This window comes from Phlebotomus argentipes, unplaced genomic scaffold (assembly GCF_947086385.1).
Source record: "Phlebotomus argentipes unplaced genomic scaffold, Phlebotomus argentipes genome assembly scaffold_4, whole genome shotgun sequence".
Classification (NCBI taxonomy): domain Eukaryota; kingdom Metazoa; phylum Arthropoda; class Insecta; order Diptera; family Psychodidae; genus Phlebotomus; species Phlebotomus argentipes.
In genome coordinates, this window is record NW_026776174.1 from 2,514,946 (window position 1) to 2,529,117 (window position 14,172).

The window sequence follows — 14,172 nt, forward strand, 5'->3', positions numbered from 1 at the left end:
GCACTCGTGGCCCTTGTCATTGTTTAATACGCCTCAAATACCATTATCCCGGATAGGAAATAAAATACATATTGAATTGCATTAACCACCAACAGAACATCATGAACGACAGAGTGTGAGGAATTAGTTAATAATGATTTTCTCGCCTTTCCCCCTTTTGTTTAAATTTATACTGTTCCATAAAGTTTTGGGCTTCAGTGCACTTTAATTTTCTCGGACAGTTGCAAAAAGAAGTATAATAATAGAATACATATGATAAGCAAAAGCAATTTGCAAGTGGCGCAATAAAAACATGAAGTATTGCAGTAGTTCAGCGCAATGGCCAAAATTACTGCTGATGTGATGATTTGAATAAATATTTTGTAGAGAAGAATATAGTGCAGCTTTTGCTACAAATTTGGGTCTCGACTTTGCCAATGGCAGAAAAATTGCTTCACTTGAAGCGTCAATAAATTATTATGTAAAAATATGCCGTCACATCAGAACCACTCTGAACCCGCCAAATATCAAAAATAAAAGGTTCCAAAGTCTTATTAAAATTAACTTTGAAATTCCCAACATTCCTACTATGTATGTATATAATCTCTTTAGACAAATAACCTCTTCTAAAGAGTGACCGAAATTGCAGATAGATTATTCAATTACATTGTGAAGAAGCCTTTGTGGGTGAATTCGATTTACCATCAAAGGAGGAAAGAGAAAGAGAGGAAAACAAAGTCAAATGGAAAATCCCTCAAGTTCCGGAAATTATCAGAAAGTTTCTCGAAGGCTTCCACCCACTGAAATGATTCCGTCTAGAAAAGTCCGCATAACATTTTTCCCACTCACTTTCATGCAATCTTCCGCGCAGAGAAACTTTAGCTCAAGGGTGGCACGGAAATTGACATTGGATTGAATGAAATACATTTTAATGCAAATGTAATTGGAAAAATTGAAAGTGGGCACTGTGGGTGCGCATTTGTGGCGGCGAAAGACATTGGACACAGCGCTGAATTGGCGGCAAGATGACTAGAAGCAGTGGAGGAAATGTTTCCGTGGAAAATTGACATGCGCCTCTTAAAAATTTTAATGTGTTTCCGGTGAAATGGGGAAAGAAGAGGCGCACGGGTGGGAGGTCTGCTGGGAAAATAAAAGGACTTCTCAAGTGTGGGTGGGCGCATAAAAAGTTGATACTCGATGGAAATTGTGACAAGCAGAAAAGACATCGTGAGCCAATAAAAAAACACACCCCCTCACGATTGCCAAGAGAAAGGGTGGGTATTTCCTCGACAGTGATGTACACATGGGTGAAATGTTTCCAAATGATTTGAGAAGTCAATCATCTGTTTGACGTTTTAAGGAATCCCAAATAAAAATGTTTTCGAACTGAGTGAAGTCGTAGGGAAACATTTTCTCTGTGAATGAAATGAATTTTTTAGCACCTCCGAGGAGGAAATAAAATCAACGATATTTCCCTAGAATTGCCATGACAGATGATAAAATTCATTCAATTTTAAGTGATCTAATATCTTCATACCGAGTCTCGAATACATTTCTCCTCCTCGGTGTACATCTGAGGCTCACACAGGCGTTCCCTTGTGCTTAAATTTCTCTTCGACATGGAAAGACTTTGGGGCATGTCTGTGCTGGAGAATGTGTGGCGTTGTACTTACAATTCCTGATATCGTGATGTCCCCGGACGTGGAGAGAGGTAGCAGATCAGTCATGATGGTGGATTCGAGGGCGGTTTGGAGATCTTCCTGGTTGCAGTCCGCGGAGGAGTTCCACCACTCCGTGGTGTAGGTGCCCATGATGAGCCACTGGTAGGCGCGGCCAAACATCTCGAGTCGGTGCGCCTCGCAGAACACGCGTCGCGCCCACGTCTCATTGAAGTTGCCCAGGATGATGCGTACGTCCTTCTCCTTCAGCTTCCGCAGTGACTCGCTCACGTCCTGCACGAAGCTCTGTGTCTCCACCACCTCCATTCCCATGTCGTCCAAGTCCGCCACCATGTGGTTGTGCGGCAGCGAGTAGCGCGGCTCGTTCTGGTAAATGGTGCCCACGCGGGTCCAGTTGAAGCGCCTCAGCAGCGCCAGCCGGGGCGCATTGAAGGCATTCTCCGAGGGCACCACGCGGAAGAAGTTGGGGAAGGCGTCCTTCGTGAACATGGGGTGCGTGTCGGCGTAAGACAGCTGCGTCAGGTGCCAGTGCTTGCTGGCCTTGGCAATTGGGTCGGTCACGTGTGTGCAGGCGGCACCGAAGAGCATCAGCTTGTTAGGGCCCGAGTGCATCATGTCGAAGAAGGACTTCACCCCCACCGCCGCATTGCACTGCATGAGAGGAAGCACACATGAGTTTATTTGCATTGAATGTAGCTTCAATTTAATCCACCCTCCAATCTGGCTGCAGAAGAAGCGGATGAGAAGAAATCAATAGGGATAATTCGGGAAACACAGGAATTAGAAGCACAAAAACTTGTAGTATTCTAGAATAGAATAGCACTGTGGATATGGCTTTTGGGATCCCACTATTGATTACACGTCCCTCCAGTTAATTACTGCATTATAAATCAGTCTATTTTCTGCATTATTCATTATTTAAATGCCAAGAGAGGAGCAACTATTTATCATGCATTTCAACGTCACCGAAGAATATATTTGGCTGGATTTCGCCACAGAGAGAATTCTGCAACTACTAAATTGCCCTCTCGGTTGGAAAATGACGCGCTAAGCATCCAGGATGAATCTTCCACTTACGTTAACTGGAATGGAACTACAGCACCACTGCTTAATGCTCTTTCTAGCGTATGCACAATTTTTCTAGAGTTGCATATGTGGGTAGATTTCGCGTCGCAAATTTAATAATATTTCTCTCTTCACTCACGACGACTTCGTATTTTATTGATTAATTTATACCGAGTTGCAAAGAGCTTATCTTGTTATGCGAGACTGAAACTTTTGCAAAGTTATGCCAATACCCTATATCCTGGCAAAAGTCATGGTATTGACCGGAAATACTTGAACAGAATCATGTAAACACAACTTTGCAGAGTTGCAAAACTATTTTTAACGTGAACAGAACACACATATCCAACACATCGCATTGCCCATGAATCAGAAAATGGTAAACGTGACTTTTTTGGGCGTTTATGTCTGATAGATGGCATTTGATATTGAAGCTTTTGAAATTTGATTTGATTTCAACAGAGTGTCTTTATCAACTTTAGTCTGGTAAATGATAAATTGTGCTGTAGAAATTGATAATTTCCCAAAATTACGTTCACTCGCCATTGGCTCTGTTGTCGGATATGAAGCATAATGCCTATTATGCATTGAATTGAGAAATTTAGCTGTGATTGATCTCATTGAGGGTGTTTGGAAGCATATATTGTATGTATATGCAAATGCACAAACACTAGAGGAACACAGATTCCAAATTGAATTTTCGACAATGCGATCCTCAATAGCTCACCTCGGAAGTTTTTAATAACATTTCTGAAGCAGTGTTCCTGAGCTTTGCAATTTGGAAAATGTTTAATAACGGTCAACTCAACTTTTGATTGGTTTCTAAGACTTTCGACAAATAATGCCAGATGGAAGCTTAAATTGTGCAAACTTTTGTCTTAAAGCAGAGCCGCCGAAGAAGGTTTCCGATTGAAAAGAAAGGGACAATCTCCATTAATCTCTTATCGGAAGCAACGCCAATATCGCCTATGGGCGCGTGTGATGCCAATTGTGAGGCAAACGACTAAAGCTCTATATATGGCGTCACCCATTGAAAGTTGTAACGAGCTTTCTGACATCCGCCAGCCTTAATACCCCAAACCACTGCCACGTCTGTTTTGGTGACCTCCGGCAGAAACTAACACGGAATCACACTCTGAATGGAATCGCTGAATTGTCAAAGGTTACGGGCCGTGAGATGTGGCGATACATTGAATTCGAGCGACCACACTGAACGAAAAGCACACCAAATCCCAATTCACATATGTTCATTATGCAGGAATCCTTTTCAAGAGCGCGCACCACCTCGAATGCTGCATCAATTCAGCTTCCACAAACTTGCAACTAAATCTCCTGGCTGAGGATCGGTGACGTTGGAAAGTTATGCAAAAATTCCTTTCGTGTTTTATGTGATTTCCTCCCGAAAATTGCTCACTCCGCAATCCATCCAGCGAAAGCTCTGCACTTCCAATTGAATACGTCACGAGTGGCAAACACTCGTGCAGCATATTTTCACACAGACAGAATTTACATAATCATCTTTGCCTTTTGGCCTTTTCAAGTGCAATATTCAAAGGAAAATTTCCACGAGAGAAATACTGGAGGGAAATTTTGTGAAATAGTAATACGGCTCAGAGCGCATTATTGCGTCAGCAGAGCCATTGTGAATACTATCAACCACTTCCTCAAATTGTGCAAGCAGACATTGAACTTTTCACATGCAATTTTCCCAACTTTTATGACTCGTAATGATAGTTTAGAGGTGATATTCGAACAAATATCCTTGCTCTCTCCGTGAAAATTGAGAGACCATAAAATTGTAAAACAAGTCGTTAAGAGAAAGCTCTACTCTGTTGCATTTCTCGATTAGGTTCCTCTCGTTACAGCTCGAACAGACGTTCTATAATAATAATACAAGTAAATACGATTGAAATGTTCCAGTTTTGAATGAAACTTTGTCTCAAATTTTAAGCAAACAGTTGAGAAAAAGCTCTCTATATGAGTGGATATTGGCGCTATTCAATAAAGTCAATTGGCTATGAAGACTCAAAGGAAAAGTCGCCCCTATAAAATCATACAAATTTGTCATAGAATGGACAGATCAATATCCAGTATATATTAATCGCCTTGAAATTAGTAAATTTGTGCTTTATGAAAAGCAATAAAAGATGAAGCTTTCTACGCCCCGATACGCAGTGGGTAACTCTCGGGTTTTACGAGTTAGTAGGAATTTCCCACACGACCCATAAAATTTTAATAGAAAACACAAAAGATCAAGATGTAAATGAAATTTCCCCAACCACAGGGAGAACCTTTAAAATCTTGAGTGTTGACACGCTTTAAGCTCATGGCATCAGAGCTCTGGCCTGACCGCATGGATTCTTTAGGGATATTGCGGATGGGTGGTTCCAAAAGGGCGGGAAATTGATTTGGGCTCGCCACTCACCTCAGTATCGTTCCACCACATGTGGAGCCGGTAGTTCCGGAGGATGGTGGAGTGCTCGTTGACGTGGTCGAGGGCCAGCTTCACGCTCGGCATCACGCCGCGGCCCGTGTGGGCGTTCTCGACACCGTCGCCGTAGGGAAAGAAGCCAGCAATGTACACATCGAGGCGATGGCTGGAGCTGGGCCGCTGCTGTCCGCCGGCCACCGAGGCCACGGCCGCCGTTAGGAGAACCACAAATCCCAGGCAGATGTGTACATTTTTCATTTTTGCACAAAACCTAAAATATAGCTGCGCCGCACGACGCCAAGAGACAGGATTAACATACACCACAAATAAAACATCAAGTGGTCCCTTGGGCGCAGGGGTGCGGAGAGGGCGCTAAGAGGCCAAGAGTATATACGCCCGGCGATGCTGGCAGAAGGGTTCTACCCGATATAAGCCAATGTGAGCGGATTTTTCTCCGCTCCGCTTCTCGCTACTTCCGGCCTGGAACGAGCAATAAAGTCATTCCGCCGAGAGCTCGAAATGGTGTGCCGAGAGATCTATTTGGGGCCCAGAGAGGGTGAGAGCGGAAAAGGAACTTCTTGTGCCGAAAGAACTTCGAAGGGTTCACTAATGCAACACTTGAGTGACATCTGAAAATCCCTTTATACTCTTTGCTCACGTCGCCCACCCTCTGCAATTTTTCAATTTGGAATCCTCTCCGAAAGATAATTTCCAAATTCCACGCCACTCTTGTGTTCTCAGGCATTTTTCACACCATCAACGAGTATCTTCGTGACTGCGGATTATGAGAACATTGTCTGATTCAGAAGATGCGAGGAGCGGTGTTGACGGAAGAATTTTTGAATTGAATTTTTCTCATAGCACGTAATTTTGTTTCGCTTCTTCTAAGCAAGTTTTTGCGTTATATGTCTTTAGCTCTTTAAAAAATTGAAAAAATCCTGTCAACGAAAAAGACTAAAGTGCATTATTTGTGTTCAGAATTCAGTGAAACTATAGAAGAAATCGTGTCCATCAGGAAGCAAAGGGGTCATTTAGGGTTAATGGCCGAGTATTTGTCAATGTAAACAACATCGTAAAGCTTAGAAAGTTTGTAGACAATTGACTCATCTCTGCAGCTTCACAAGAGAATAATTTACTCTCTCCCAACATTGCAGATGGAGAAACTTTTCACTGAGAGACAAAACACCTCAATGGTTTCAATAAATGGGATGTTTTCCATTTCGCTTCACCCTCAAATTGCCGTATGGTTTCTTCTGGTGTGCAGATGAAATCAACTTTCCACTCTCGCATCGCGAGATTCAAAATGATTCTTGACTTTGTATCACTTTTGCTCGAGATGAGCTCATCTCCTCGCAAATTGCACCTTCTGCACAGACTTTTTTGCACGACTTTAGTGAAAAAGCGGCACAAAATATACAAGACGGAAAATGTTTGAGAAAAGTTTTCGCAGTCATCATCTTCTCCCCTTTTGGACTTGGAGAAAAAGTTTTTTTACGAGATGAAATGATTTTCAGTGAGAGTTTTCAATCAAATGCCAAGATATTCCGCGCACAGTGGGAGAAAATTCAATTGAGGCACAATATTTTGAGCATAAACTGTACAGGAGTACTGGGAGTGTGACAACTTAGTTCATTTTTAACTAAATCCAGTAATTGCGGAAAATTAAATTACATTTTCTGAGCTGTAAAATATTATGACAGTTGTCAATGCTCACATTTGCAATGTGTCAGTAATTCTCACATGATAAAACTACAGCCAATGAATATTTATAAGATCCATTAGTATTTTAATATTTATTTCCAATTTAATCAGACAATATGTCGGCAGTTTATGCAAATATTCTGCAATTTAAATATCGAAAACCATATTTACAAATTCAACTGAAAATAATTCGCGTGTGTTCATGAACACATGTTCATGTTAAATATTAATTTATTTGTTCTATGAAATTCTGAGTAAGGTATCTTCAAATATATTCAGTTTATTTATTGAATATCTAATTCATACATTTGACAAAGATAAATTGATGTTAGTGGAGCATTAATTACTTCATTTCTCTTGATCTTAAATGAGTGGTGATTTTATTTGCATTCTACCTATTCCACAACTTGTCTTGTAATGATATATGAAATGCTAATGCCCCACTTTGCGATTGAATAAGCTTTCACATTCAAATTAGAGATGATTTTTCATTAGTGGAAAAACTCCATGTAATTACTTCTCATACTTTCTGCAAACCAGCTTGGCCGAAGTTCTCTTTAAGCTAGTGTATACATATTTCACCCCAAAAATTTCGCCAACATGTTCCCAGTTCGTATAATCAGAATCACTGAAATGTTTGACTATTAAATGTAATTACCGAGTTCCATTTTCAGTTTGTCATTGAGAACGTAACATGGGGGCAAATTGTCAAGAATACAAATACAAGAGTATCGAGGCTCTTCTCTGCGGGTCGGCCCGACTCCCTCGCAGCCCTGAAGAGGAAGCCTTGCGCCCCGAGAATAAATATCCATGGCACGTAGTATTGAGAATCGAAGAACGCACATTAATAAATTGCCACGCTCTCTCACAAGCGACTCTCTATGGTGGGCGGAGCTGTGATGGGGTTGTTTTATGGAAAATTGCACCTTGAATAAATTGTGCTCAAGTGGCTTTTTGTTTTCCAGTCTCAATTGCAACCTTCAGACTCGCCACTCGTGGTATTGTTGGCCGTGTGAGTGGGTGAGGAGAGACACTTTTGTATTGATTTCACACAAATATTCCCGAGTAATTGATAATAAATTGGATATTTTTAGCTCAACCGCAACCGCCGTGGCACTTTTCACTGCCGTTTCCCCAATACTTCACACCCAAGGTGAGCCCCAAAGCCGCCCCACAAGAATGTCGATGGTGAAAGAAATGGCGTGGATAAAGATACAGAATTTCACATATTATCCCCTAACTGTGCGACGATACGTACATATTTTAGGGGTTTTGTGTGTGAGACCAACCCAAAGAAAATGTCCTATATTAAAAATTCATTTCCCACAGCCTTTTCACATAAATAAAAATCCATGAAATGTGACGTAAAACGCTTTCAGCCCCCAAAGAGAGCGTCCATCTCACCGTTTCCTCATTCGTCGACACGGAAAACCCCACTTATCTTCTTACCTCACTCGAAACGTCCGCCAAATTGTGTCAATTTGTTCTCACATGCATCCCTCATGAAAATAGCTCTGTCACATTATTAGATGGGGTGAAAGTTGCGCAAATACATTCCTCAAATCCATTTGTCTGTCCACAAAATGTCGAAATACATAGCCTTCTATACATAGGAATACTCCTCTTTATTTATAATTCAGTACTTTTATCTATTGACGTAGAATTCCTATTCATTGAAGGGAATCGCAATACATTCATTCACTGCTGAGTGATTTTCTAGGGTATCGCGGAGTTCTAACTAATGGTTTTTTCACGAGGATTGTCACACTTGAAAAAAAGTCAGCATGGGTTGTTTTTATTAAAAGTTTTCATAAAAATGTTGTGACAAATAATTGAAAACACAGATTCAAACCTAAGCTCACTTTTGAATAAATTTGCAACATTCAAATCTCTATTCCATGGACAAACTTTGAGACAATTTAACCGAAAACTTTATCTCTTCCTTCAGCCAGAGAACTCCACAGGATCAGGTTTTCCATGAAACATTTGTGGGTTTGTATGTTTTGTTTATAAATAAATTAGCATTCTAATTTGCCTGAGTCTTCCCTTGGGAGAAATTTCATAATTTTATGCAAGAACTTAGCAATGACTGATATATCGAATTAGACTTCCACACTGAGATATGCAATTTCACCACTCGTGATTCCCTGCAATTCATGTTCACATGGAAAATACCCCGGGAGGAATTTGTGGAATGTGTGCAAGTAAGGGTACATTTTCTTTCCAACATCCAGCAGGAATGTCTAATTGATTCTGCAAGAGAGACTTTGCCGCCTGTTCTAAGGTACATCACATATTTCTCAGACTCCTTTTGCTACCTCACGGAATAACAACAATCCATCTATTACTTTCCCTTGCAGAAATTTCATCCACCCGGATATTTATTACATGTTATTTCGTGTGAAATTTTTCACATATTTTTCATTTGGGTATCATTTTTCACGTTGGAGCACCGGAATTGACTTTCCTTGTCGTGTTCATCCCGGCGAGAAAGACATCCAAGTTTATTTGCGTGAATAATATTTCCCAGGCGAGTTTGGTGAGTGTTATAAGAAAAAAATAATGTTTGACATGGAAATTTTGCATGTTTGGCGAATACTTTCCGGGGAAACACGTCGAAAATAGAAGGAGGAAAATTCACTTTCATTCAATATCCCTTTTCTCACCCCCTCAAAACACAGGGTGAGAGAAGACACGAAGGTCAGGGGAATTTCACCCTCTTCCCAAGGCAAGTAAACAGAGAAATTGATGTATGAGGCACCACATTATTACCTACAATTTTAGTCCATCCACCAAAAATTTGCATCTCATCCTTTAATTTGAGAAGTAATATTTACTGAAGGAGAAAACTGTGGGGCGGAAGAGCAAACTTTATTGGAGTTCCTCGTGTAATTTTGTGTTTACCAATAGTTGTGTTGCTTCCCAGTCAGATATTTTCACCAACAACGAGATAAATGGTGCACAGAGAAAATTCCTTATCGCCTCAGTGTCGTCGAAAAGTTTTACTCCTCTGGCTGGATAATCAGGAAAAACTATCAGAATTCTGTGAAAATTTGTTATGTCGCTGTAAGACATTTCTAAGAGACTTGACTAATTGCAAGAAAAGCGAAATTTCCTGTCTTCTCCAGTAATAACAAAGATGAGATTGTGTTCAGGAAGAAAACATTCTCCTGGGGACTTCGCAATTTACTTCTCATATTGAAAATACCTCATAATACGTTATGATCTGCTATAATATTTCAGTAAATTGCTGAATTGCTTTTGGTTCTGGTTCTTCTGTTCATTTGTCACAATTTATTACTTCCAAGTAAGGAAGGTATCTGTGAAATACTGCATTCTATATGGACAAAAATACACAGTAATGCTTACGTCGAAGTTCTGCAGTTTCGTAGCAGAAAAAGTTCTCTGCAATTTTGATGCAATTAGGTATTTAGTGTGCTATACTGCAATGTTGCATTGCACTACACATGCCTCGTAAACAGCGTATGAAAGATTTTAAGGTCGCCAGAGGCAACACTTGTTGCAATACATGAAAGTCTCTCGCATACCTATATACCGCGCTGTATATAGAGTATGGAGTGAATTTTTGGGGGGTTTGGCTTTCGGAGTGCTGTATAAAAAGCCAATTACATTAGTCCTAATTGTAATTTATAGAGTGTCAGCGCAAGTTGTGTGTCTGTGCCGTGGGAATTATTAGAGCACATTGCATTCAGCACATTTATATCCTTAATCCCCATTTCTTGCTGTGAGTCTTCTTCTCAACAGTCGCTCTCTTTCTCCCTCCATTGACTTGGCCAAAAGTGAGCAAATGAAATTTATTTGTTCAACTTACACAAGACATTTATCAATTTTTCACCCCGACCACCCACCGAGTCGCGCATTCAGCACAATTGCCCTTTTTGGCGGAGGGAAAAGTTGAGACTCTCTCTCTCTCCTGAAGGATTGTCTTCACTTTCACTTGATCAATTCAATCAATTTAATTGTCTGCCCCACTTTGAGTGAAAAATGATATCTCATTGCGGAAAACTTCACATACACACCATTTCCTTCTCCTCCTGCCGATTTTTCACTTTAATCCGCCGCTTTTGCTCGCAAAACCCCCCGGAAAATTTAAGTCTCACTCCTTTTGTGGTGCGGGAAGAGAGCAGAAAAAAGCACAGCTATCTTCATCGTCCACTTTGTGCTAATTTTTCTCTTTCTTCCCATTTCAGTGAGGAAAAAAGAACACCCAAATAAATCACATGATGGATCCGGGAAATACGGATTATGCCAAGTTATTTTCTTTCACCACATTTAGTGTTCCTTTTCACCACAATTTTCCGTGAATTCTTCCTACGCGGAAGTAACGCAGAAAGTTCACGAAACAAGAACAAGTAAATACAAATCTTTATGAAGTATTTCAATTAATGGATTAATATTCAATTTATTGACATTTCTATATTGTCTAATGTGCAAATTACTTTAGAATCGAATTTCGTAGTCGAATTATGAGTCTTTCCCTATAGTGAATTGCTGTGAAATTAAATTCTCACTCGCATAAAATAATAATTTTATTGTTTGCACCAGAACTTTTCTCGCAACTCACATATTTTCACATTTCCCTAAGCCCACATACTTCTTGCGATTAATTGTTAAATTGGAGAAAGGAAGTACTCGTGTTGTGTGATACTCTTTGAGATTTTCCCCTCTTTTCCAACACGGCAAACAATCGGATTAGCGAGAAAAATGTTTATTACAATGGAGAACCCACTCCAATGCTCGCGCCAAAGTAAATGAAGCTTAAACGTTGTTTACCACCTCGTGTTGAATTGAGTGCATCAGATTCATATTTCACGAGCTCATGGAAAGAGAATCATGCTAATTGGCATAATGTTTGCCGGACAGCGAAAGAAGCTTTATCCACTAATTGAAATAAACACTTTTAAGGCTCCTACACACCTTGTTCTTTCTGAGCAGAAAAGCTGATTCAGCAATTATTTCAATTACTCCATTTCGCGGTGGACTCCATTAAAATACCTGTGGTCAACGAAGGAAAAGTGTGCCACTCTCAGAGGGTAACTTTTTCCCTTCACAAACTTTGGGTGCCTTTTTTTCGCTGCTCCTAAAACAGTAAAAGTTTACAAACTTGTTCGCAATTTTGGGTGTCTAAAAGAGAAGAATTTTCACAAAGTTTTTCCTCGTGATGGTGTATTTTCTAACTGATGGACTCCTTATTTGTTTTGGGTGGACAAGAGAGACAGTTTGGAACTGTGCCATCATGCTTGCACATTTCACAACCAATTGTCAACGTGGTGAAAGCTCAAAAGCACACATTTTGGGCTTGATTACAATCGAATAGATAATTATTGACTTGGCATGTGAGTGTGGCACGTTTTGTACATTTAGTCCATATGTTGAAATATCGTGAAAAATTAACGAGCATGTATGAATAAATTGCGAAGCGTGTGGCTTTAAATTTGCAGAGCTTTAAAGTTTTAGTAGCTTTTACTTTAAACATTCTTTTTGCAAATTAAATACGCCAATGTGTGCATATTTTGTAAGTAATATGAGTAATTTCAGAATATCTGACATATTGACATATTGAACAATGAACTTCATCAAGTGATGAGATTGGACGATGTTATGGTTTATGTTTAGCAGTGAAATGACATGAAAACTGTCAATATGCCTATATCAACAAGATCGGTCACATATTATCGAGCTTTTCTTCAATTGTGCGCCCAACAAAATATATACACATTTTCATCTAAGCTCTCTCTCTGGCTCTCATGGCTTAGGATGAAGATATCATGGCGCTTTCCATTAATAACAAGACAATCTTTGTGTGGCATATTTTTCAGGGAGGTTAAATATATTAAGAGAAATATGTCAGTGTGAAAAATGAATTAGAGTGTGACATTACAATATTCATGCAATCAATCCTCACTTTTCTGCTAATGATGAAAAATATCTCCCGTGGATTGTAGAGCAAAGTTTTGCCAAAAATTTCCCCGCATGTAAATTGCTGTGAAAATATTTACCACACATGAATTCGCAAAGTTAGTCAATAAATTTGCTCACTTTTGCCTGGCATTAAATAAAAAGTCACAGCGTGAAAAAGCTAGAGGGAGAAAAAGTGATATAATTTGTCCACAAGATTGTCTGCGATGGTGATGATTAGAGTGATTTTTAAATTCCTAAACGCACTTTTCGCCAAGTCAGCGTCATCCACCCTCAATTTTGGCTGTTTTTCGACTGTTTTTTTTCCGAGGCGGACGGCAACAAACAGCAATTGTGCGCTAGCGAGAGCCCGCCTTGTAAAATGTGACTCAATATACGCTTACATTTGCCAAGAGAGACAATAAAGGAAGAGATTTTTGCTGGATTCTGTGTTATCTTTTTTTCCCAGTCCCCAAACTTCCGCCCCATCCCATCAGTTTGTTGAATATTTATCACAATTTCTCGCGTGTGTAACTTTTCCAGGGCGGGACGCGATGGTGTGGGGCGAATGTGTGTCATTCGTTGAGTGGAAATTTAGCCACATGAGCGCCTGAGAAGTGCCAAAAATATCAGGCTTCCCTCTGAAATATAAAAAGCATCACTTTTTCCCAAAACAGAACCCCCGTCATATCCTCATTCCCTCTGCAACAACCCCCGAGAGACGTTATATGCCAATTTACATTTACCGAAACTTGCACTTTGGGGGATATTTTTATCCCACTATAGTTGAGTATTTTCAGTGGTCTACAGATCGATCAACTGACACAAACTTTAGTTTTACATCTTCCCTGTCTCACTGAAAAAATTGCACAATACTTAAGAATTTATTATAATAAAAAAGGTGAATTTAAATCAAAGTAGGCACTAAATTATCCAATTTTCCATGTTTCTTTGTTCTTCCAAAAAATTGTATTGCTCTCAATTTAATTCGAGGAATTGAAAAGTTCACTCTCTTCATTCGCCCACTACGGCACGCTCCTAGACCCTCGACTTCTTCGATAGGCCTCCCGCCGAAGCCCCCAGCCCTGAGGCAGAATCGTGGGATGCTGCACGCACCCGCATCAGTAGGCCAGAGTCGATTTCCATACAATTGCCATTTGCTGGGTGTGAACGGGGGAGGGACACGTGTAAAAGTGAAATTGGAGGTAAATTGAGGGAGCGCAAGAAGTGGGTATTCCTCATCCATTGAGTGGTATTCACAATGAGAAGCATGTTGAAATGTGAAATGGGATTTTGATTGCATATATTTTGCATACATTCACGAGGAGGCCGCCGGTATTTTTAGCTGCGAGGCCCCATGGAAGCGGCGGCGGCGGTGTCATTGAAACGACGTCGACG

General features: G+C 40.2%; 1 protein-coding gene across 2 annotated transcripts in view; it reads right to left on the minus strand.

The window, feature by feature from the left end:
* Nucleotides 1-14,172, minus strand: part of LOC132258932 (gamma-aminobutyric acid type B receptor subunit 2) — a 36,243-nt gene that overhangs the window by 10,442 nt on the left and 11,629 nt on the right. For both annotated transcript variants that reach the window (XM_059756489.1, XM_059756488.1), the window contains exons 2-3: nucleotides 5,149-5,436; nucleotides 1,653-2,309 (exon numbers count right to left, since the gene is read on the minus strand). In XM_059756489.1, the coding sequence (XP_059612472.1) occupies nucleotides 1,653-2,309; nucleotides 5,149-5,412 (921 nt within the window). In that variant the 5' untranslated portion in view covers nucleotides 5,413-5,436. The remainder of the gene's footprint in view (nucleotides 1-1,652; nucleotides 2,310-5,148; nucleotides 5,437-14,172) is intronic.